Source organism: Somniosus microcephalus, chromosome 8 (assembly GCF_052327205.1).
Source record: "Somniosus microcephalus isolate GS21.2 chromosome 8, FLI_Smic_1.0, whole genome shotgun sequence".
Classification (NCBI taxonomy): domain Eukaryota; kingdom Metazoa; phylum Chordata; class Chondrichthyes; order Squaliformes; family Somniosidae; genus Somniosus; species Somniosus microcephalus.
The window spans coordinates 53,274,244-53,299,357 of NC_140994.1; the positions used below are offsets into that span (position 1 = coordinate 53,274,244).

The 25,114-nt window shown below is 45.7% G+C and overlaps 1 protein-coding gene across 6 annotated transcripts in view; it reads left to right on the top strand.

The window, feature by feature from the left end:
- LOC147113523 (leucine-rich repeat-containing protein 27-like) overlaps window positions 1–14,324 on the top strand; it is a 122,370-nt gene extending 108,046 nt beyond the window's left edge. For all 6 annotated transcript variants that reach the window (XM_085994730.1, XM_085994727.1, XM_085994729.1 and 3 more), the window contains 2 exons: window positions 3,660–3,786; window positions 13,970–14,324. In XM_085994730.1, coding sequence (XP_085850856.1) covers window positions 3,660–3,786; window positions 13,970–14,071 — 229 coding nt within the window. In that variant the 3' untranslated portion in view covers window positions 14,072–14,324. The remainder of the gene's footprint in view (window positions 1–3,659; window positions 3,787–13,969) is intronic.
- The last annotated feature ends 10,790 nt before the right edge of the window (window positions 14,325–25,114 follow it).

Below are 25,114 nucleotides of genomic sequence, written 5' to 3' on the forward strand. Positions count from 1 at the left end.
ATCCCGCCAACAGGCAGTAATATATGCGGAGTATTAAAAAAAGAAAGTTGAGCAGAATGAGACATTTTATGAAGAGAAGAAGTATTTCTTCCTTATTTAAGGGAACTGGGATTGAGAAAGTTAAGGCTGGAGAGCAATGGAGCTATATTGGATATTCCATAAATTTCAACGACAAGCACTCTTTCCAATATATATCAACTGAGATGTCTGTTGTAGATACTTGGCTCATGGCCTGTGTGATGAGCAGCATATGGGCAATCCTGGATGCTCAAAATATCCATGGAGAGTATACTTGCATAAAATGGCAACTAATTAAGACCACCCCCCCACCCCGAGGAATGAATTGAAAGATTTGAGGACCAACTAGTTAGATTGCATACTATACACAGTGAGGAAAAGTCTCTGGGAGATATTTTCCGTATGGTTTCCGAACCCCAAAGAGAAGGAATACTGTGGGAGTACCTTCACCACACAGACTGCAGTGGTTCAAGAGGGCGGCTCACCACTACCTTCTCGAGGGCAATTAGGGATGGGCAATAAATGCTGGCCTTGCCAGCAACGCCCACATCCCATAAACAAATTTTTAAAAAAGAATAGTGGAGCAGACACAAAGAAATGGGTGGTGGCTCTTGGGGCTTGTTAAAAGGGTAGGCAGAAAGAAAGGGAAACTGTTCAAAATATTCTCGGGGAGTGGATGAGGATGGAACCACAGGGAACGGTAACCACAAGCAAGCTAATAGCAAAGGGCAGCAAGTGGCTTGTCAGGAGCACAGAGTCGGTTAAAGTGAGCGTTGCAGTTGTGGGGGATTCAAGGAAGCACATTCATCTTGACCGATGGGATAAATAAGAGTTGGGAGGTTATTTAAACTAGCAAAGCAGAGGGACAAGTAAAATAAAAAAAGTATACAGATATTGTGTATCTGTAATAGTTTGAACAGGTACACTTTCAGCCCAATCTACACAAAATGCTTACCTGCTGCTTCTGGTTTGGAACAGAACTATGAAAAAAGACTTGAATTGGAAGAACAAATTAAACATCAAATAGCTTCCCAGGTGAACATTCAGATACAGTAAAGACCGACCTTGCCTAACTTGAAACGTGTTTACTGGCTTCTGCTAGTAAATATCAAGGCCTAGAAATTGGGTTGGGGCGCCAAAGTGGCGCAAAAGTCAGCGGAGCGCAGGATTTAGCGCAGCGATCGGAGTGATACCGATCGCCAGAAATTCAGTTTCAGTGCCGCTCGAGGGACACGGGGCGAGGCTCGAGGCGCTCCGCGTCCCTCTTAGGGCGCTGAAACTGATTATCGCAGCGCAACGTGCCGCAGCGGTACTGCAGGCCTTCCTCCCACTGTTAAGGGGGAGGTGCCTGCAACAGTGTGATCCGCGATCGCGAGTGCCGGCAAATGAGCCCGGCACCAAGGAGAAGTGCCGGGCTCTCGGGAAACAGCCGGCAATGCCGCGGGGGGGGGGGGGTTTAGGAGGCCGGGGACGGAGGTGCTGGCAGGCGGCCGCCGAAAAAGCGGCCGCCCCGCACCTCCACCTTAACTTGCGCCGCTGCCGGCACAGTAAGGCCCCGTGAACCGGGCGCGGGTAGCGAGCGGCGCAACTGCGGCGTTTGCTACCAAATATCGCGAACGGGGCACGAATGGGGTGCTGCGCACACCGATGACGTCATCGGTGGCGGCGCAGCGCAAATGCCTAACGCCACCATTAGCGCCCCTACTGAATATCGCCGCAGACGCAGCCAGTGGCGCTACAGCCACTGACTGCCTCTTTAGGCGCTAACAGGTGGTGCTACTCACCCAATTTCTCCCCCCAAGAGCTTGATGCAACATAACACTAAGTTTGCACTTGTATAACCAACTATGTACAATGTAGTTGGTTGCTTAGATTAGCATTAAACATTCTGTTCATATGTTTAAATGGCAGTAGAATTCAATTGTGTGCAATGAAGATTAGGATTAATAAAATTTCCCTTCTAAACCAGGCTCACTTGTGATAGGAAAACAAAAGCAAAATACTGCAGATGCTGGAAACCTGAAATAAAAACAGAAAATGCTGCAAACACTCAGCAGGTCAGGCAGCATCTGTGGCGAAAGAAACCACAGATGCTCTCTCTCTCTCCACAGATACTGCCTGACCTGCTGAGTGTTTCCAACATTTTCTGTTTTTATTTCACTTGTGATAGGAACAGTTTACAAACAAAATAAGACTTGAAAACATGTTAGTTAAAGCAGAAATTTGTTTTTCTGATTTCCATATGTAGTAAAATAGATGTATATAATGGCAATCTGGCAAGTAAATTCTTGATGGATATAACTTTTATATCAAGTACCCATTTTTTTTATTTTATAGTTGTACAGAAGTTGAATAAATAACATTGTATTTGTCCATCCTGTTCCAAGATGCTATGAATTCTTTTTACAAATTGAGCCCTGGTGGTCAGTTCATTTTTTTTACAGAGAAAGGTGTTTTTTTCTGCCATAAGGAAATATGAAACCTAATTTAAACAATAAAGCCACATCTTATTTAGCATGGACCCCTGTAGATTTTAGATCTGCAAGCATTTCTCCTGGATACAATAATGAGTGAATTGTAAATAAAAGTGTAGTTTTGTGTTACATGATTCTAACTGTTTTTGCCAAACTATCTAATTATATTCACTAGGATTATTTGTCAAGGTTTACCTATAATTTCTGTTTCTTTTATTGCTATCACAATGGGTATTGTCCATTGGTTCCTGCTATTTTCTCTCATTATAACTTTGAGTAATATTTGACTACAGTACTGAAATTGGTTCATGACACTGCTATACAACTCTTTTTAAAATAAAACACATATCCTAGATATAGTGGAAAAAATACAACCCCTTTAAACCTACAACAGTATATATGAGACAGAAACCCTATCGAGCAGACATTTGACATGCTGGAACAATTGTTCTGATGTTTGGACTGCACCAAGGGTGCTTTGTAATATATCCTGAAGAGAGTTGTTAGGCTCACACTGCACATGGAAAGAGGGATATGTCAAATTGTGGATGAGGAGCAGTAACAAGACATGACTTAGGAAATGGAGGAGGATGATCAGTTCCTAGAATTCCTGCAGAAATCAGCATGTGTTTTCTACGCTTTAATTGAGGACATCTTCCATTGAGATCCACCTTTATTTTTAATTGGATGTTATTTTCTCTTTGTTCCTTAAAACCATTATTTATTACTGCAGTTTCTCTGGGAAAACAAATTTCAAAAGAAAACAATGACCATAATGTTTGGGGTGATGTGTTATGTTGTGTATTTATTTCAGTAATAAGAAAGGTGCAGTGTATGCTTAACATGATGTGCCACTGTCCTGTCCTCTATGTACGAGTTTGCATGTTCTTAAGGAACTTGGGTTTAAAGGAATTGAAAATATTGAAAGCAGACTGATGGAAAATGTTGTGTTGTTTTTTCTCAGTCACCTTAATTATAACTCCACTTTTTCACTTTACTTTCTACTACATTCATGACTAATGATTGAACTTTTACTTCTGAAAGTGTGAGCATATTTCTGCTGTATGCATAATTTCAAGCAGCTAGTAAACATTTTCTTACTACATTTTAATCTTGACTTTAGCTATTCTTTGAAATTTAAATTTATTTGTATTGATTTTTCCGTAGAGCTGCTAAAGATCAAGAACTGCAGCAGCGGATCCAGCATCATATCAGATTGATGCGAGATAGAAGAAGAAAACCAAAGGGAACACCTCAAGAGGAATTGGAGGCTGCAAAGAGAGAGTTAGAAATTGTATGTTCATCGAGTGTTCTTGGTTGCATGAGTTAAATTTAGTATTGCTTAATTTTTTTAATGAGATTAATGCATTTAAAGGTTTTTGTTGACAGAGTTTGAAGAATAGGAAATAAGAAAATTCAGTATTATTCTGAAAGTGATATTTTTTCCAGTAAGTCTAGGGTCTAAATGGTGTGTGTTTTTATTTTTAAAGAGAGAGACCAATACTCAGTACTGCGACCATTAAATTTCAAAAGAACCAAAGAGTAGATTAGGCAAATAGCAGGAAGCTGTAATGAGGTGTTAAGATTTGGTTGAGCGATATAAGGAGCCCCACAGTATTTGGGTCCTGCAAAAGAATGTGTTAAGAGTAGGAAATCTAGTTTTCACACAATGAGATGCATGGAGAAGAACGGGCATGTAGGACAATGTATTTGGAGTTGAGAAGGAAGGGAGAGGAAAGCGCAGGGAACTACTGACCAAAGTAACTGATAATATTAGAGAGAAAAATTCAGTATCTCTCCATTTGGGGCGCCGTTATCGGACGTGCGCAAAGTTCAGCGCCTGGCGCTAATTATCGCCTCCGACAGCAAACTTGGCTTTTATCGCCCCATGAGATGATTGGAGCGCTAAATCAGGCGCTTCACACCTGTCTTAAGGCGTAAACGCCGAGGAGTGAGGCGCTACCTCAGAGTGCTGGCGAAGCAAGGAAGGGCAAATCAAAATAAACCTGCAAAGTGCAGCTCGGTACTCAAAACTCCTTCACACAGCGTTGAATCTCTCCAGAAGTCTCTCTCTCTCTCTCTCTCTCTCTCTCAGAATGCGTGGTAAAAAAATGTCACCGACAAAAAAAGGCAGGAAGCGGTCGCCTTTAAATAGAGCTCCCCTAGTCCCTTTCTGACAGCATAACGCTCCCCTCAACCTGTCGTTGCTAGCGGCAGGCGGTAAGGCGGGGGCGCCACTCAATATCCGGTCCGGGGCGCTAACGGGGCGTTGCGCACTCGAATGACGTCACAATCTGCCGGCGCAGGAGATCGTGGCGGAAGTGTTTAGCGCTGCCGCAAAATGTCTAGTTAATTTCGCGAGCGGCACAAACATCACTGCGCCCGGCCTCTAGTTGCTTTGCGCCCCAATTGGCGCCCTCTTAAGGCGCTAACGGGCGGCACAAACAACTGAATTTTTCCCCCCAAGAATTTTAAATGAGAGGTGAGAGGGGTGGAATAAGGTGAGATGCTCAAAGGAGGAGAAACTGCCAGAGGAATAGTGGGACAGACCAAGGTGCGATTTGGTGATGAGAGCCACACCGTCACCATGGCGGTCTGAGCGGGGCAAGTGGTGGAAGGTATAGCCAAGCGGGGAGGCTTCATTTAAGGGTAAGGTGTCATCACCCCTCAGCCAAGTTTCCGTCAGAGCCATGATATTGATGCAATCATCCACGATAAGCTCATAAATGGCAAGGGCCTTGTACGCAAGTGAACGGTCATCCTGGGGGGAGATGTGGAGAGGGTTGGTGATGGCTGACCCACTGCCAGCGTCCACAGGGTCAGCGCTTGGAGGGGTGAGTTGGATGGGGAGAAGATTCGCAAGATTAGCCCCCGGTGGGCATGCTGGGCGGGAAGGTGGACGAGAGAGTGTGTTGGGACAGTTGAGGTTGCTGCTTGTGAGGAAGCAGCAACGAGTGCCACAGTGGGCCTTTTGGAGGATGACAAGAGAGGCACAGAGGGAAGCTGTAGGATTATCTAAGAGGAAGTTAAGCCTGGGATGGCGGTAGGAGGATAGGAAGGTCGAAGAGTAACGAAGGATTAGGGTATGGATTTGGGAAAGCAGAGTATCTGAAAGAGGAGAAATGAAAGGAGGCATGACGACAGGAGAGAGCAGTCAGGGAGGGATAGAGAGAAAAGGAAAAGGGGGGGAGAAAAAAGTGGAAATAGAAGTGAATGCCTCAGGTCCGGAGCGGCAGCCATAGTGCACACACGAATGGACACTGGAAAAAGCTCAGGTTACATAGGCCTGGTTATGTAGTAATTAATGGAATACATATTTCCTGGTAGTAGCAGGGGATAGATTGGAGACACTAGTAGGGAGACCAGAGCCAAAGTCAGAGGTCCCATGGAAGGACAAAGCTGACATAGGCAAGATGGAGCCGACACAGAGCATCGATCAAGCACTCTCCAAATTCGGAGACAGGTGTAGCAGGTGAGTGAAGTTCAGAAGCTATTTGAAGGGTAGAGAATTTGGAGGATGGAGGTTATTGCTGTAGGACTGAGAATTGGTAGCAGTGCAGAGAGATGATGGCGACATGGACGCAAGTTGGAGGTCACTAGATCAAAAGCCGCAGAGAAAATGTAAAACCACAAGCCAGTGACCAGCAAAGCTGAAAAACCAGTAGAACGAGTCACCGGACAGCAGTGAAACAGCAGCTGCTAGCCAGAAGCCAACAAAGCTGAAAAAACAGTAGAACCAGCTCAGCAGAGAGACAGACGCAGTTCAAAATCAATACTTTATTGATTCGCTCAAAACAGCAGTCAGAATGGAAGAGATAGGAAACATAGAAACTAAAGACCTTGGCCTAGAAATTCACTGGCCTTAGCGCCGCTTTTGAGGCGCTAGAGGGCCTAGCGCCGAAGTTATGGCCAGTTTAGAAATTGACAGGGGCCCTAAATCGGCGTTAGGCCGGTAGCGCTGCGCCGGCACCGATGACGTCATCGGTGTGCGCAGCGTCCCGGTTGCCATGGTAACCCGCCCGAACTCGGAAATTGAGTTGCGGCCGCCTCGCCCGTGGCAGCCGCAAGCAACGTTCTGGCAGAGGTGCCTTACAGAACTTTGCGCCGGCGCATTAAAGGCCCCGCGGCGGCCGGCCGCTTTCCCGCCGGCCGCCTGGCCGCAGCAGCTCCCTCCCCGGACTTCCCCCCCCCCCCCCCCCCCCCGGAACAGAAGCAAGCCCGGCACTTGTCTGAGGTGCCGGGCTCATTTTTAAAAAGATTATCGCGGGCCGCGGCCGGGTGCAGGCAGCTCCTCCTTAACGGAAGGAGGAGGCCTGCACTTCCCGAGCCTGCCGCACCGCAGCGGGCGCCGGAATAGCGCCGCAATGCGGCGCATGGCGCCAGTTTTGAGGCGCTGAGACCCCTCAGTAGCGCCGGCAGCCGTTTGGGCGCGGCGCTACTGAATTTTTGGCGTGCGCAGGGGGACTTAGCGCCGGCACTAACTTCCGGCGCTAAAGCCCTCGCTGTGCCAAAACCGAATTTCTAGGCCCTTGTGTTATAAACCATCACATTCTCTGAATCACTGTGAACAACACCATGGAAGATCGAGTGATGCATTAAACATCCTGCGTGTACACTTCCTGTGAAGGTAACACTTTTTTCCAATTCAATTCAATTCAATTCAAATCGCTTTATTGGCATGACAAGGTACATCTTATGTTGCCAAAGCATCGAAAAACATTCATGGTTGTACACAAAAATACAGATCTATCCATACAGTGTACAAACAGATATATCCCTGAGTGTATAAATATACATTCATATAATTTGTATATACTCTTTTCTTATATTTAGTGGTTGCCCCTCTGTTTATGGCAAGCTGTAACGTAGTGTGCCGCTAAGGTTACACAATTTCTCTCTTCCCCTAGTAGGTATGGGAGTTTTTGGTCGTCATTCAAATTTCTGAATTCCGGGCATATTTTTGTGAATTTTGGGTAGAAATTCTCCCTTATGCCCTGATATTTTCTACAAGCTGTGAGGAAGTGCACCTCTGTCTCCACCACTCCCTGACTGCAGTGAGAGCATATCCTGTCCTCTCTTGGTAGCCGGGTCTGCCTGTGTCTACCTTTTTCGATCGCCACGCTATGTTCATTAAGTCTGTACATTGTCAAGGTTTTTCTCAGTTTGCTATCCTTTACCCTGGTCAGGTAATCAGCCATGTTGTATTGTCTGTTTAGTGCCAAGTAGCATTTGAGTTTGCTTTGGGCTTTTGTTGTTTCTGCCCAATATGACATATTTTTCCTTTTGCTTAGCGACGATTGTGTTGGGTCGAATTCTTTGTGTTACGCTGTCACTGTCCTGGGGCTGGTTATTGTTAGTAGCGTTAGTAGTTACTTCACTGAGTCCCAGGACTAGTTGACTGAGGGTATTCTTCTTTATGGTCCTCTCTTGGCATTTCAGGGCTTCGTAATGATAGCATTGGGGGTTGCTCATTTCTAGGTGTTTCCAAAATTTGGTGGCTCTTTTTTGGATAGTGATTATTAATGGATATTGGCCTAGTTCTGCCCTGCATGCATTGTTTACGGTTTTCCTTTGAGTCCGGGGGATACTTTTACAGAATTCTGCATGTAGGATCTCAATTGGATGTTTGACCCATTTTGCAAATTCTTGTTGTGTTAGCGGTCCCCACACCTCACTGCCATAGAGTGCAATTGGTTCAATTACTGATTTGAAAATTTTGAGCCAAATGCTAATTGGGATTTCTATTTGGATTGATTTTTTAATGGCATAGAAAGCCCTTCTTGCTTTCTCTTTCAGTTCATTCACAGCCAGATGAAAATTTCCCATAGAACTGATTTTTAAGCCCAAGTATGTGTAGTTAGTGGTTTGATCAATTTTGGTTGTTCCTAGTGTGAAATTTATTTTGGGTCCCTGATGTCTGGATCTTTGCTGGAACACAAGGACTTTGGTTTTTTGGGGATTTATTGTCAGGGCCCAGGTCTAGCAGAACGACTCCAGCAGATCCAGGTTCTGCTGTAGACCCTCCTTAGTTGGTGACAGCAGAACCAGGTCATCTGCATAGAGGAGGAATTTAACCTTGGATTCATATAGGGTGAGGCCGGGTGCTGTAGATTGTTCAAGTAGTTTTGCCAATTCATTTATGTAAATATTAAAGAGTATCGGTGAGATGGGCGAGCCCTGCGTCACCCCCCGCCCCTGTGGGAAGTATTTTGTTTGTTTGTCTCCAATTTTAACTGCACATTTGTTGTTTGTATACATTGATTTAATTACATCATATGTTTTTCCCCCTATCCCGCTTTCGATAAGTTTCAGGAATAAACCGTCGTGCCAGATGGAATCGAAAGCCTTCTGGAAATCTATAAAGCATGCGTAGATTTTGCTTTTGTTTTGATGAACGTGTTTGTCAATTAGGGTCTGTAGGGTGAAGATATAGATCTGATGTTCTATAGTTTGGCAGGAATCCAATTTGGCTTTTACTCAAGACATTGTGCTCCTCAAGGAAGTTTATAAGTCTTTTGTTTATGATACTACAGAATACCTTCCCCAGGTTACTGTTTACACAGATGCCTCGATAGTTATTTGGGTCGACTTTGTCCCCACTTTTGTATATGGGCGTTATGAGTCCTTTGTTCCAGATATCAGGGAAGTAACCGACACTCAGAACCAAGTTGAAAAGTTTTAGGATAGCCAGTTTCATTTTATCGTCTGTGTGTTTAATCATCTCGCTTAGTATGCCGTCTGCACCGCAAGCTTTTCCTGGTCGCAGGTCCTTGAGTTTTTCAACTAGTTCTTTTTCTGTTATTATGGAGTCTAGCGGGTTTTGGTTATCTTTTATGGCCATTTCGAGCTTTTCCAATTTTTTGCATATTTGGTGTTGCTCTGGCCTTAGTGTGTTTTTCTGGTATAATTTTTCAAAGTGGTTTTCCCATGTGTCTCCATTTTGAATGGCCAATTCGTCGTGTTGTTTTTTGTGTAATGTATTCCAGTTGTCCCAGAAACAATTGGAATCAATGGATTCCTCAATGGAGCTGAGTGTATTCTTAATATACTGCTCTTTTTTGGTTCTGAGTGTGTTTTACACTTTGCTGTCATGCTGTTTCGGCCACACTATTCCTGTTATGTTTGTCTGCTGCACTCAAAACGTATCTATTTACCTTAATTATACTTGCTTCTAATTGAGACTACCTAGCTCTTTTTTTATTCATTCCTGGGATGTGGGTGTCGCTGGCAAGGCCAGCATTATCGCCCATCCCTAATTGCCCTCGAGAAGGTGTTGGTGAGCCGCCTTCTTGAACCGCTGCACTCCGTGTGGTGATGGTACTCCCACAGTGCTGTTGGGTAGGGAGTTCCAGGATTTTGACCCAGCGACAATATACTTCTAAGTCAGGATGGTGTGTGATTTGGAGGGGAACTTGGAGGTGGTGGTGTTCCCATGCGCCTGCTGCCCTTGTCTTTCTAGGTGGTAGAGTTCGCAGGTTTGGGAGTTGCTGCCGGAGAAGCCTTGGCGAGTTGCTACAGTGCATTTTGTAGATGGTACACACTGCAGCCACGGTGCACCAGTGGTTGAGGAAGTATATGTTTAAGGTGGTGAATGGTGTGCCAATCAAGCAGGCTGCTTTGTCCTGGATGGTGTCGAGCTTCTTGAGTGTTGTTGAAGCTGCATTCATCCAGGCAAGTGGAGAATATTCCATTGCACTCCTGACTTGTGCCTTGTAGATGGTGGAAAGGCAAGACACTCGCTGCAGAATATCCAGCCTCTGACCTGCTCTTGTAGCCACAGTATTCATCTGGCTGGTCCAGTTAAGTTTCTGGTCAATGATGACCCCCAGGCTGTTGATTGTGGGGGATTTGGCGAGGGAAATGCCATTGAATGTCATGGGGCGGTGGTTTGACTCTCACTTGTTGAAGATGGTCATTGCCTGGCACTTGTGTGGCATGAACGTTACTTGCCACTTATCAGCCCATGCCTGAATGTATTCCAGGTCTTGCTGCATACGGTCATGGACTGCTTCATTATCTGAGGAGTTGGGAATGGAACTGAACACAGTGCAATCATCAGCGAACATCCCCACTTCTGACCTTCTGATTGAGGGAAGGTCATTGATGAAGTAGCTGAAGCTGGTTGGGCCTAGGACACTGCCCTGAGGAACTCCTGCAGCGATGTCCTGGGACTGAGATGATTAACCTCCAACAGCCACAACCATCTTCCTTTGTGTTAGGTATGATTCCAGCCAGTGGAGAGTTTTCCCCCTGATTCCCATTGACTTCAATTATACTCTGGCTTCTTGATACCACATTTGGTCAAATGCTCCCTTGATGTCAAGGGCAGTCACTCTCACCTCACCTCTGGAATTCAGTTCTTTTGTCCATGTTTGGACCAAGGCTGTAATGAGGTCTGTGCCGAGTCTGTGGCGGACCCAAACTGGGCATCAATAAGCAGTTTATTGGTGAGTAAGTGCCGCTTGATAGCACTGTCGTTGACACCTTCCATCACTTTGCGGATGATGATTGAGAGTAGACTGATGGAGCAGTAATTGGCCAGATTGGATTTGTCCTGCTTTTGTGGACAGGACATACCTGAGCAGTTTTCCACACTGTCACATAGATGCCAGTGTTGTAGCTGTACTGGAACAGCATGGCTAGAGGTGCGGCTATTTCTGGAGCACAGGTCTTCAGCATTAGAGCCAGGATGTTGTCGGGCCCATAGCTTTTGCTGTATCCAGTGCGCTCAGTCATTTCTTGATATCATGTGGCTGAAGACTGGCTTCTGTGATGGTGGGGACCTCTGGAGGAGGACAATATGCATCATCCACTTGGCACTTCTAGCTGAAGATGGTTGCAAATGCTTCAGGCTTATCTTTTGCACTCGCGTGTTGGGCTCCGCCATCATTGAAGAGGAGCCTCCTCCTCCTGTTAGTTGCTTAATTGTCCACCACCATTCACGACTGGATGTGACAGGACTGCAGAGCTTTGATCTGATCTGTTGATTGTGGGATCACTTAGCTCTGTCTATAGCATGCTGCTTCCGCTGTTTAGCATATATGTAGACCTGTGTTGCAGCTTCCCCAGGTTTGTACCTCATTTTTAAGTACGCCTGGTACTGTTCTTGGCATGCTCTTCTGCACTCCTCATTGAACCAGGGTTGGTCCTCTGGCTTGATGGTAATGGTAGAGTGAGGGATATGCCAGGCCATGAGGTATAAATTGTGGTGGAGTACCATTCTGCTGCTGCTGATGGCCCACAATGCCTCATGAATGCCCAATTTTGAGCTGCTAGATCTGTTCTGAATCTATCCCATTTAGCACGGTGGTAGTGCCACACAACACGATGGAGGGTGTCCTCCGTGTGAAGACAGGACTTTGCCTCCACAAGAACTGTGTGGTGCTCACTGCTACCAATGCTGTCATAGACAGATGCATCTGCGACAGGTAGATTGGTGAGGATGACGTCGAGTAGGTTTTTCCCTCGTGTTGGTTCTCTCACCACCTGCCGCAGGCCCAGTCTGGCAGCTATGTCCTTCAGGACTTGGTCAACTCGGTCAGTGGAGGTACTACTGAGCCACTCTTGGTAATGGACATTGAAGCCCCCCACCCAGAGTGCATTCTGTGCCCTTGCTACCCTCAGTGTTTCTTCCAAGTGGTGTTCAACATGGAGGAGTACTAATTCATCAGCTGAGGGAGGGCGGTAGGTGGTAATCAGCAGGAGGTTTCCTTGCCCATGCTTGACCTGAAGCCATGAGACTTCATGGGGTCCGGAGTCACTGTTGAGGACTCCCAGGGTCACTCCCTCCTGACTGTATACCAGTGTGCTGCCACCTCTGATAGGACATACTCAGGGATGGTGATGGAGAAGTCTGGGACTTTGGCTGAAAGGAATGATTCTGTGAGTATGACGATGTCAGGCTGTTGCTTGACTAGTCTGTGGGACAGCTCTCCCAATTTTCGTAGAAGTCCCCAGATGTTAGTGAGGAGGGCTTTGCAGAGTCGACTGTGCTGTCTCCTAGGTAAGAATCTACTGACGGCTTTCGAAATCAGGCCTCATCCAACAGAAAATCCTGGGCCCCGCTGTTCCATCTTCTTAGCTCTACACTCACCCCTACCCAGAGCCAGTCCACTGCTCCCTAGTATCCCCTCCCACCACCTCCTCTATTATCAGGCCTCTTGCATGATCAAACTTCGCAAAAAGATTCTTTCTCAGCTCTGAGCTGGGAACCACCTTTTAGTTTAAACATTATTCACTGTTTAAATAAAACAGGCTTCCATACTTATCTGCTACTTGCAGCCCTGGATGGATTGCTTGCCTTACTGGTGCCCCACACCAGCCACCATGTTTTTTTTTGAAAAGGCAGCAAAATGAATGAAAGGGAGAAAAGAAATGTTCAGAGTCTTCAGGACACATGAAAAGGAAAATTTAAGGGAACTTTGAATATTGGGCAGGCCCTATGATGCAGTTAAAACATCACTGAGTGCCTCCCAACAAAAGCACAATTTCCATCGACATGCATTCGGCAAGGTTGCTCAGCTGCTGTTCCACCACATCTCCTGAGAGACCACAGCATCTCCATCACTACATCAGCCAGCTACATCCTACATATCCTTCGTAAGCAATGTACAGGGTACCTACTAGTAATATAAAAGTGAAATATCTGCATGTATTTCCTGTCCATTTCAGTTGTCACTCTCTGTATACCACAAATTTCTGTGACATACTTTCACTTGATCGGCACAAATGTCATTTTACTGCAAGAGCAACAAATCACAATTCTGTAAGCATTGGCAGTGGGGAACAAATCTACCAACAAAAACAGCAGACATTGAAGTAATAAAATCACTTAAAATAATGTTGAAAATATTTTGAGCTAATTTTTTTTACTTTAGCCAGTCCACTACACACCAGTGGAAAAATGCTAAAAATTAGACTTTTACCATAATAAAGACTTAAAAAATTACTTATTTTGCAACAGCATGGTTAAATTTATCTATAAAATTGCCTTTTGTGTCTTTGAATTCCCTTATTAGTTCTTACTTGGAGGTCTCAGCCTTGGAAATGTGTAGGGTTTCAGTTGATATTCTTCCCAAAGCTGTCAGTTGAGGCATGTCTTTCCTTCAGCTTTTGCGGGAATTGAGTTTATTTTTCTAAATGACTTCCAAACAATCTGGAGCGTGAACATTTGAAGCTTTGTTGAGGTAAGTTTTGACAGGAAAGCTATGTTCCAGTGATTGTTTTTTACTTCAGAGAGGGGGTGGTTGAGGGAGAATCAGACAGAAAGTTTGAGAGGTAATCAAACAGAAAAGCGGAGAGAAGGAGACATAGGCACATGCTGTGTGCATATTAGGGGAAGACAGATACAAAGATAGAAGTTTCTATCAGTGAAGTTCAGGTACGGTTTGTTAATATTCTCGTACTACATTCCTGTGTGCACAGTTTTTACACAGCTTTTAATCTGTTTAAAGATTTATTTTTCTCTTTCTGTATAGGCTACAAATCTGAAAAATGCACTTGCTAGAAGAAAAATCGAGGACAATCCATTAGAAAGTAATTATACTGCGGTTACCGGAGAACCTTTATCCAGCACATAACCCATTATCGATTCCCAAAATCGTATTTCTAGCATGAAATTCTAATGGACTATCACACTACTGAAGAATATCTACAGTTTATAATGGAAGTGAAATAATTGGGAACATCAAGTTAATATTCGTAGTCTGGAGCCAAATTGAATCAATAGCTATTTTCAGTTGATATATCCTGTTCAATGCATACTAGCTTACAATTATTTCTGTCTGTAACAAGAAATGAGTAATCGGTTATTAAACATTTTCCTTGTCCATATGCACAATTTTTAAAGTTCTATTCTTGATATATTTTATATAAGTTACTAGAATGAAGCAAAATCGCATTTTTCAAATGGTTAATCAAAATCAGAATGGAATGCATTAATTTCTTTCTTGTCTATCAGAATTTGGAGCATGAACAAGTTAATGACTTCTTGCCACTGATAGTTCAGAGAAGTTGTTGTTCTTGTCGTCATCGTCCTCTGGTATTCTGGCCGAATTGGGAAGCCTTCCTGTATGAACTTGAATGGAGTGTTAGCAGGCTATTAGATGGGTGCGTGTATCCACCAATAACAGTGCAGACGAAGATCACTTTCTGATTTTCTCCCACTCTCCTTGCCTCCCTCCAAGATGGGTGCTACCATTTATCTCGGCTTCCCTGGCACTGCCTTGGCTAAGATCAACTAACTCAACACAAACCAGGAATACAACATGGGATTTTTCTAGTGTGGTGCAGTACCCCACCATATGTCGCATTAAGCTATCAGAAGAGTTAGCCATAGGGTATTGTTTTGAATTCCAGAATGCTCTTTGGCAGTTGCCCATCAAATATTACATTTTTAGAGTTATCATTTTGATCTTTATGTATATGATTAGTCCTGATGGGCAGTGAAATTAGCAGCATTGCAGCTACAGTAATGTTTTGTAATAGTTATCCAGTACTCCATGTGTTCCCCAATTGTCTTTAAGTGTGTGTCTAACGTATGAAAACCCACTGCCATGCTTAGTCTCCACACCAAACATAGAAACATAGAAGATAGGAGCAGGAGTAGGCCATTTGGCCCCTCGAGCCTGCTCCACCATTCAATGAGATCATGGCTGATCATCCAAATTCAGTACCCGGTCCCTGCCTTCTCCCCATATCCCTTGATCCCTTTAACCTTAAGAAATATATCTAACTCCTTCTTGAATATATTTAATGAATTGGCCTCAACTGCCTTTTGTGGTAGAGAATTCCACAGGTTCACCACTCTTTGGGTGAGGAAATTCCTCCTCATCTCTGTCCTAAATGGCTTACCCCTTATCCTTAGACTGTGACCCCTGGTTCTGGACTCCCCAGCCATCGGGAACATCCTTCCTGCATCAAGTCTGTCTAGTCCTGTTAGAATTTTATAAGTTTCAATGAGATCCCCTCTCATTCTTCTAAACTCCAGCGAGTATAAGCCCAATCGACCCAATCTCTCCTCATATGTCATTCCTGCCATCCCAGGTATCAGTCTGGTGAATCTTCACTGCACTCCTTCCATGGCAAGAACATCCTTCCTCAGATAAGGCGACCAAAACTGTACACAATACTCAAGATGTGGTCTCACCAAGGCCCTGTACAGCTGCAGCAAGACATCCTTGTTCCTGTACTCGAACCCTCTCGCTACGAAGGCCAACATACCATTTGCCGCCTTAACCGCCTGCTGCACCTGCAGGCTTACCTTCAGCGACTGGTGCACAAGGACACCAAGTTCTCATTGCACTTCCCCTTCTCCCAATCTATTGCCGTTCAGATAATAATCTGCCTTCCTGTTTTTGCCACCAAAGTGGATAACCTCGCATTTATCCACATTATACTGCATCTGCCATGCATCTGCCCAATCACCCAACCTGTCTAAATCATACTGGAGTTTCTCAGCATCCTCCTCACAGCACACACGCCCACCCAGCTTTGTGTCGTCTGCAAACTTGGAGATCTAGTTCCCTCGTCTAGATCATTAATATATATTGTGAATAGCTGGGGTCCTAGAACCGATCCCTGCGGTACCCCACTAGTCACTGCCCGCCACTCGGAAAAAGACCCGTTTATTCCAACTTTTTGCTTCCTGTCTGCCAACCAGTTCTCTATCCAAGTCAGCCCAATCCCATGTGCCTTAACTTTACATGCTAATCTCTTATGCGGGACCTTATCGAAAGCCTTATTGAAAGTCCAAATACACCACATCCACTGGTTCTCCCTTATCTATTTTACCAGTTACATCCTCAAAAATACTACTGAGAAATCTCCACAGGTAGAGTCTCTGTTTGTCCAATATGGAGTGCATACTCTGCTCCTGTGGGGACACTTCACACTACCTCAGTCCAAAGAAGATGAGTTGGCAAGTGCTGAGATTTAGAGACCTAGGGGGAGAAATTCAGTATCGCCCTGTTTGGGACGCAATTATTGGCCAGGCACAAAGTTTAGCGCCTGCCACTAATTATTGTCTCCAAATGCAAACTTGGCTTTTATCGCCCCTGGAGGTGATTGGAGTGCTAAGTCTAGCGCTACACACCTGTCTTAAGGCGCAAAGGCCGAGGAGCGAGGCGCTAACTCAGAATGCGGGTGCAACGCAGGTGATGTCAGTTAGCGATGGAACACAGACACACTGGCGCCGGCCAGTTCTTAAAGGGGAGATCGATCTTGCTCTCCAGCCACACCAATGGCAAGGAGTGTGGAGCACTATGCTGTAGCACAGGCAGATGCCACACAGATGCTTAGTGCTGCAACTCAGTCACTAGCTGCCATGACCCAATCTCAGACTGGTCTCATGCAGACTCAGATTGAGGCCACGCAAGCACTGACTGCTGCCATTGTTGCTGGTTCAGACACATTTCCCCAGGGCGCTCACTGCGCCGCAGCAGGCCAGCAATCTGTGCTCCAGCAGATTGCTCCGGATGCTAAGGTGCTGCCCCGTGGGAGTGCCAGTATGTCGGTCGAGCAGGGAGTTGCTGTCCTCTCTCAAGATTGTATTGATTTCTTTGTGAGTTCAATGATGAGACATTTATGAAAGAGAATGAGTTTTAATCTAAAGTCTGTTCAACTCTTTATACAGCATTCAGGAGACACCATTATGCTTGTTATGCATCTAGAACGAAACTGAAACTAAACCCAACTGCCTTGCTTGTCTCGGTCACATGACCTCTGCTGGTCAGGCATAAGTAATCAATACCTGCAAACTATGCTGGTAAGGCATGATAATCAAACAGGCAAATAACATCTCTATTTGCTGATATCATTACATCTCCTTTTCTTAAAACAAAAGTATTTTACTTTTAACTAACAACATGTTTTCTTTGTATTAATCTGCATTTTAACTGTAACACTTAATGAACTTACATTATCATTATCATGATCAAGGTTTTTTAACCTTGCTTTGTGTGTTCACATGAAATATGTCAATACACTAGAACTTGAAGAAAGAATAAGATAACATTACTTCCTTCTATAACAATAGTCCTTAAATTTGCTCAATGAGTCTCTCAGGAGGCTTCACGTGTCTTGAGGATTTTCTGATTGATTGTCCTTGAATCTGAGTTGTTGCCTCAGATGATGATTTCTCAGCTGTGTGATCAGGTTGTTCAACAGTATCAGTCTCTTGACCTGCTGTGGCTGGTCCCATGAGAAGATCTCGACGATTTCTTCTCAGAACAGCACCCTCATCTGTCTGAATGGTGTATGATCTTGGTTGAACTTCACTCAGGACAGTTCCCTTCTGAGTCCATGTGTTTGTTTTGTCTTTGAACCTTACTTGGTCACCAGTGTGGAGTTCAGGTAGGTTTTGTGTTCCTCTGTCATAGTAGTACTTTTGCTTTTCTTTCTGTTGTTCTTTGAACTTCCTCACTTTCTCCCCCTCTTTTGTTTTCAGGAGGTTCTCCGGGATGGGTAGGTTTGACCTTAGCCGACGTCCCATCAGGAGTTGGGCTGGTGACATACCACACTCGAGCGGCGTTGTGCATCTAGAACGAAACTGAAACTAAACCCAACTGCCTTGCTTGTCTCGGTCACATGACCTCTGCTGGTCAGGCATAAGTAATCAATACCTGCAAACTATGCTGGTAAGGCATGATAATCAAACAGGCAAATAACATCTCTATTTGCTGATATCATTACAAAGATGACAGCATTCCTGCTGCCACCACTGTCACTTCCCCATTGCACTTGCAACCGCCTGTAGCCCAGACTGCTGCCACCCATGCAGAGTTGGTGCAGTCAGCAGCCGGGCCCTCCAGGCCCAGAGCTGGTCGAGGCCGTCCTTCAAGGGTATCTGTAGTCTCAGGTTCTGACAATCAGCAGCCTTCCACCAGCCTTGCTGCAGCCACTGGGGCCCCATTACGGAGTAGCAGTATGGTGGGAAGGGGGGAAGTGCGCAAGGGAAGGAGATCACCCTTGAAGGGCAAAAAGTAGGAGGTGACGAAATGTTGGGAATTTTTTTATTAAAAGCCGAGGTTCGTGTTGAAACTTTTGTTTAGTGTTTTGGACAGTATCTCCAGGTTGTGAGAACCAATTATATTAATTAATGATTTTTTGTGTTTGTTTCTATTAGTTTGTCATGAAGAAATGACACACACAGAGTTTGTAAAATAAAAAAGTTTTTGTATTCAAAATGTACAGGTTTGGCCTTTGGAATCATTGCTGCCTTGGCCGGCTTTGGGGTTGCAGGTTCATTTCATTCATGTTGTTCTCCATGCCAGAAGCCATTTCCTCAGTAGGGGCCTAGAAGCGGCTTGTTATCAGCAGTTGACGGACGGCCCTTGCAGTTTCAACATTGTGGGCCTCCCTCCCGCCTTGGTACTGCTGCTGATTATCCTCCTCTTCCTCCTCCTCTGGTGGTGCTCCAAGGCCTGGTGGCATTGGCTGGGTCCTGAGGATTGCCAGGTTATGAAGAATGCAGCACACAACTATGAAGAGGGGGACTCGCTCAAGTGAGTATTGCAGGGCTCCCCCTGAGTGGTCCAGACAGCGGAACCATTGCTTGAGCACGCCAATCGTATGTTCAATGATGTTCCTGGTGGCGAGATGGCTCTCATTGTACCGCAGCTCAGCAGGGGTGTTGGGGTTACGGAGCAGTGTCATCAGCCAGGTGCAGAGTGGATAACGCTTGTCCCCGAGGAACCAACTACTTGGCTGATGCAGTGCCTGGAAAAGTTCTGGCACACCAGTCTGGCGCAGGATGAAAGTATCATGGCTGCTGTCAGGATACCGGGTATTGACAGCGAGTATCAGTTGTCTGTGGTCACAGACCAACTGGACGTTTAAGGAGTGGAACCCCTTGTGGTTTCGGAAAACCTCTGCACTCTCATGCGGTGCCCGCAATGTCACATGCGTGCAGTCAATGGCGCCCTGCACCATGGGTAAGCCTGCTATCCTCGCAAAGCCCAATGTGCGTTCATGCTGTTTGGCCCAGGTCATCGGGAAAGAGATGTACTGGCGTCTCCTTTTATAGAGGGCATTTGTGACCTGACAGATACAGCAATGGACCGCGATATGGGAGATATTGGCGATGTCCCCAGTAGCTGCTTGAAAGGAGCCAGTGGCATAAAAATTCAGAGCCACTGTGACCTTCACTGCCACCGACAGAGACGTCCTGGTCCTCAGTAGAGGCTGCAGATCTGGCTGAAGCAGGTGACAGAGCTCAGTGACCACCTCCTTGCCTGCGCAAACATTGCTCCTCAGACAAATTAATGTAGGAGAATTGTTCCCGGAATACCCTGGGAGGGTAAGGTCTCCTGTGCAGAGGCCTGTTGGCCCTCCTCCGTCTGGCCATGATTGCCACTCTCTGCGTCTCTGTTGCCTCCGATTCTGCAGGCGCAGGACGATGCCCCGAATCAGTGCAGCCCCCATAGACTCTTGGCAATCGAAGTAATGAAGGTCAAATCCAAAAGCACCTGTAAAGTGATGCTCAGTAGCCAAAACTACTTCACACAGCATTGACTCTATGCAGAAGTCTGTCCATCAGAATCTCTCTGTCAGAATGAGTGGTGCAAAAATGTCTACCTCAGGAAAAAGCCAGGAAGAGGGCGCCTTTAAATAGCGCCCCCCCAGCCCCTCACCGACTGGGAAACGTTCCAGCCTCCCTGTCGTTGCTTACTTCAGGCGGAAAGGAGGGGGGCGACACTCAATATCCGGCCCGGGGCGCCACCAGGGCGTTGCATGCTCGGCTGACGTCATGATCTGCGAGCACAGCAGATCGGGGCGCTAAACTTTTACATCACTGCTAAAACTCTGGTCAATTTCGGGAGCGGTGCAAACATCGCCGCACCCAGGCGCTAGTTGCTTTGCGCCCCATTAGCACCCTCTTAGGGCGCTAATGGGAAGCGCAAACCAACCAAATTTTTCCTAACCTACAATTTTGCAAGGGATGCTGCTGGACTTTCTGATCTCTTGAGCATCCCCGATTTCAATCACTCCACCATTGGTGGCCGTGCCTTCAGCTGCTGAGACCCTAAGCTCTGGAATTCCCTCCCTAAACCTCTCCGCCCCTCTACCTCTTTTTCCTCCCTAAAAACACTCCTTAAAATCTACCTCTTTGACCATCTGCCCTAATTTCTCCTTATGTGGCTCGATGTCAAATTTTGTTTTATAACACTCCTCTGAAGCGCCGTGGGAAGTTTTACTATGTTAAAGGTGCTATATAAATACAAGTGTTGTTGTTGAGTTTAATCACTGATGAGCTACTTGTCTAGCTAGAACCATCCTACCAATTAGGACAATGATTTGGAAGGTTCTCTGGAGCTGAGTGCATGACAGGACTACCCTTCCAAGTACTGTTAATGAGCCAGACTGGCTGGCTGGTCAGAATTACAGCAGACCTGTCTGGCTCACGTATTGGCCAATGGATTATTATTTAGATTTAATATTGTACTATTAGTTTAACTGATCTCTGGCAAAAAATATATTCAAAAAAATTAAAGTGTGGCAAAATAGATTTTTTTTAAAGGATCCTATCAGTTTCTAAGAAAAAAGAGGCAGTAGTTAATTCCGACCCTCACTCTTTCCTAGTTATCAGCAATTTTCTACACTCTCAAACATTTTGGGTTTTAATTTCCTCGATGTGCTATTTTTAGTACATGTTTTCTCTAGTGACTTCTTTATCACTTTATTTGCTCTTGTTAATGAAGGTTTGAATTATTTACTAAGTAGGTGATACAGTGCTATTCATCACAGAAATAACGTGTCTAAAAAATAGCAACATGAATTTAATATGTTTGTATACAGGCAGTTTATGCTGTACTCTACGCTCAATTTGGGTTCTTAATTTTGGGACAAATATCTCAATCAGGGCTTAAGTGCCTTCTGTCGAGTCTAAACATTCAGCAAATAAAAATGCCTCATTTTGAAACACTGCAACTCAATATATCATATCAGCAGTGTTTATTTCAGACATTCTAATTCTTTTTCCCTATAGAGTGTGACACTTTGCAGGTGTGATGTCCCGAAATGTGATGCCTCTGAGGACACGTTTTTAGATGTGACGCCTTTGAAAAGTAATGGACGCGCACCAGGCATATGAATTTTTAATAGTAATGTTATTGTCTTCCAACTGGAATGTTCCATTTTGGGTCATGAGATGTCTTCTAATCCATCTGCCTTCCTATCTCTGTAATCTCCTTCAGCCCCACAACCCACCGAGATATTTGTGCTCCTCTAATTCTGCCCTCTTGAGGATCCCTGATTATAATCGTTCAACCTTTGGTGGCCGTGCCTTCTGTTGCATAGGCCCTAAGCTCTGGAATTCCTTGCTTAAACTTGTCCGCCTCTTTCCTCCTTTAAGACGCTCCTTAAAACCTACCTCTTTGACCAAGCTTTTGGTCACCTGCCCTAATTTATCCTTAAGTGGATCGGTGTCAAATTTTTTGTCTTAAAATACTCCTGTGCAGTGCCCTGGGACGTTTTACTACCTTAAAGGCGCTATATAAATACAAGTTGAAGTTGTTGTTGTTATGGGAGAGTAATTGAGATTTAAGTATTTGGAGCGATCATAGAGAAAAATATTTCTTTAATAAGGGGACACATAACCATGCAATCATTTTAGAAAACAAAGCCTAGAATGTTGGAAGGAAGATTTTATCGTTGGTGAGGTATGGTTAGGAGAAATATATTGCATGGTATTAATCTAGAATTGGCTTCCTGTGCAGCAACTCACTCCCACTTTGAAAATTTCACAATTTTAAATAATAACTTGAAATATTAGAAATATATGAATATTAATATAAAATATTTACATTTATTACACTGCACCTACTACTGGAAGGGTCAGCAACCAGGAATATCTTTTGAGATGTCATTATGACCATGCCCCCCACATCCTACAAGAAGGCTACTGGTGATCATCAATATCAATTCTCTTTTCATAGAAACAGAACATAGGCAGGAGTAGGCCATTCGGCCCCTCGAGCCTGCTCCGCCATTCAATGCGATCATGGCTGATCATCCAAATTCAGTACCCCGTCCCTGCTTTCTCCCCATATCCCTTTATCCCTTTAGCCTTAAGAAATATATCCAACTCCTTCTTGAATATATTTAATGAATTGGCCTCTACTGCCTTCTGTGGTGGAGAATTCCACAGGTTCACCACTCTCTGGGTGAAGAAATTCCTCCTCATCTCTGTCCTAAATGGCTTACCCCTTATCTTTAGACTGTGACCCCTGGTTCTGGACTCCCCGACCATCGGGAACATCCTTCCTGCATCTAGTCTGTCTAGCCCTGTTAGAATTTTATAAGTTTCAATGAGATCCCCTCTCATTCTTCTAAACTCCAGCGAGTACAAGCCCAATCGACCCAATCTCTCCTCATATGTCATTCCTGCCATCCCAGGTATCAGTCTGGTGAATCTTCACTGCACTCCTTCCATGGCAAGAACATCCTTCCTCAGATAAGGCGACCAAAACTGCACACAATACTCAAGATGTGGTCTCACCAAGGCCCTGTACAACTGCAGCAAGTCATCCTTGTTCCTGTACTCAAACCCTCTCGCTACAAAGGCCAACATACCATTTGCCTTCTTAACCACCTGCTGCACCTGCATGCTTACCTCAGCGATTGGTGCACAAGGACACCCAGGTCTCGTTGCACTTCCCCTTCTCCCAATCTATTACCATTCAGATAATAATCTGCCTTCTTGTTTTTGACACCAAAGTGGATAACCTCGCATTTATCCACGTTATATTGCATCTGCCATGCTTCTGCCCAATCACCCAACCTGTCCAAATCATACTGGAGTTTCTCGGCATCCTCCTCACAGCACACACGCCCACCCAGCTTTGTGTCGTCTGCAAACTTGGAGATATATCTAGTTCCCTCGTCCAGATCATTAATATATATTGTGAATAGCTGGGGTCCAAGGACCGATCCCTGCAGTACCCCACTAGTCACTGCCTGCCACTCGGAAAAAGAGCCGTTTATTCCAACTCTTTGCTTTCTGTCTGTGTGGTAAACCACTGTTATTGTATCCTACTGTTATCGTTATTGCATATTGTTACCTCTGGTTGGCGCTGTGTACCAATGCATGCCTCAGCTGGCTCCGCCCACATGACCAGGTATAAAGGTGGGTGTTTCGGCAACCCACTTCCTTCTTGGAACCAGTTGGCCACGAGAGGCATGCTCTGTTCTTTAGTTAATAAAAACCTCTTCACTACTTTCCTAATTCATCGCCTTTTATGGAGTAATTGATAAGCGTATCAATTTTATTAACTAAAAGTAAAATGTCGACACCTGAACAGCAACAACAGCAGGCGTTGCTGTGAGCCCTCAGACCAGCATGCCTGGACCTCGACCCTCAAGCAGCGGGTTCATCGACCAATTTCGAACACTGGCTGAGCTGCTTTGCATCCTTCCTAGAAGCCTCCGCCGTGACATCGGAGGAGAACAAACTAAAGGTTTTGACCGCCCAGGTGAGCCCTCAAGTATATACACTCATCCGGGACGCTACTACGTATACGGCGGCCCTCGAACTACTAAAAGGGCAATACACGCGCCCAGTGAACACGATTTACGCCAGACACCTCTTGGGATCCCGCAGGCAGCAACCGGGGGAATCGGTAGAGGCATTTTTACGGGCGTTACAGACACTGCAGGGACTGCGACTATAAGGAGGTAACGGCTGCGGGGCACGCGGAGGGACTTACCTGTGATGCCTTCGTTAGGGGCCTCCAGTCCGACTACTCCCGGCAGAGACTGCTCGAAAGCAAGGAGCTCGACCTGAAGACGGCCGTAGCCCTTCCGCTCTCGTTAGATGCGGCCCACCGAAACCTCGAAGCATACTCACGTAACGGCGCCGCGCCATGGCCATCGCGACCTTGGGACATGGGACCGCCGCCCCCGGTACCAACTGCTGCAGCGATGTCCCGAAATCAACCGGGACCGCCGCCCCCGGTACCAACTGCAGCGATGCCCCGTAACCAGGCCCAAAAATGCTATTTCTGTGGCCAGTTAAAACACCCTAGAGCGCGCTGCCCGGCTAAGACCGCTACCTGCTCGGGCTGCGGGAAGAAAGGCCATTACGCCAATGCCTGCAGGGGGAAACCCGCGAATGCCAGCAGCGCCGCGTGCAAACCATGGGGGCAGCCATCTTATCCGCCATTTTGTGCACCTCCGGCCGCGTGGGGACCTGAATCATGGCCGCCGCCATTTTGTCCGCCACACTCAATCGCCATTTTGCCTCCGGACTCGACCACTGTCTCGTCGGACGACCATATCGACTCACTAAGCCATACACTGGCCTCCGTTACGCTGGATCAAGCCCTACCTCATCATCTGTCCAGGTCCATGATGGACATCACGGTAAACGGCCGCGCCACCACTTGCCTATTTGACAGCGGGAGCACAGAGAGTTTTATTCACCCCGACATGGTACGTAGCCACTCCCTCATGGTCCTGCCAACGCGCCATCGGATTTCTATGGCGTCTAAGTCCCATTCAATGGACGTCGGCGGCTACTGTGTGGTGACCCTTTCGGTTAGGGGCACAGAATATAAAAATTTTAAACTTCTTGTCCTGCCCCGTCTTTGCGCTGCCGTGCTGCTAGGGTTGGATTTTCAGTGCCA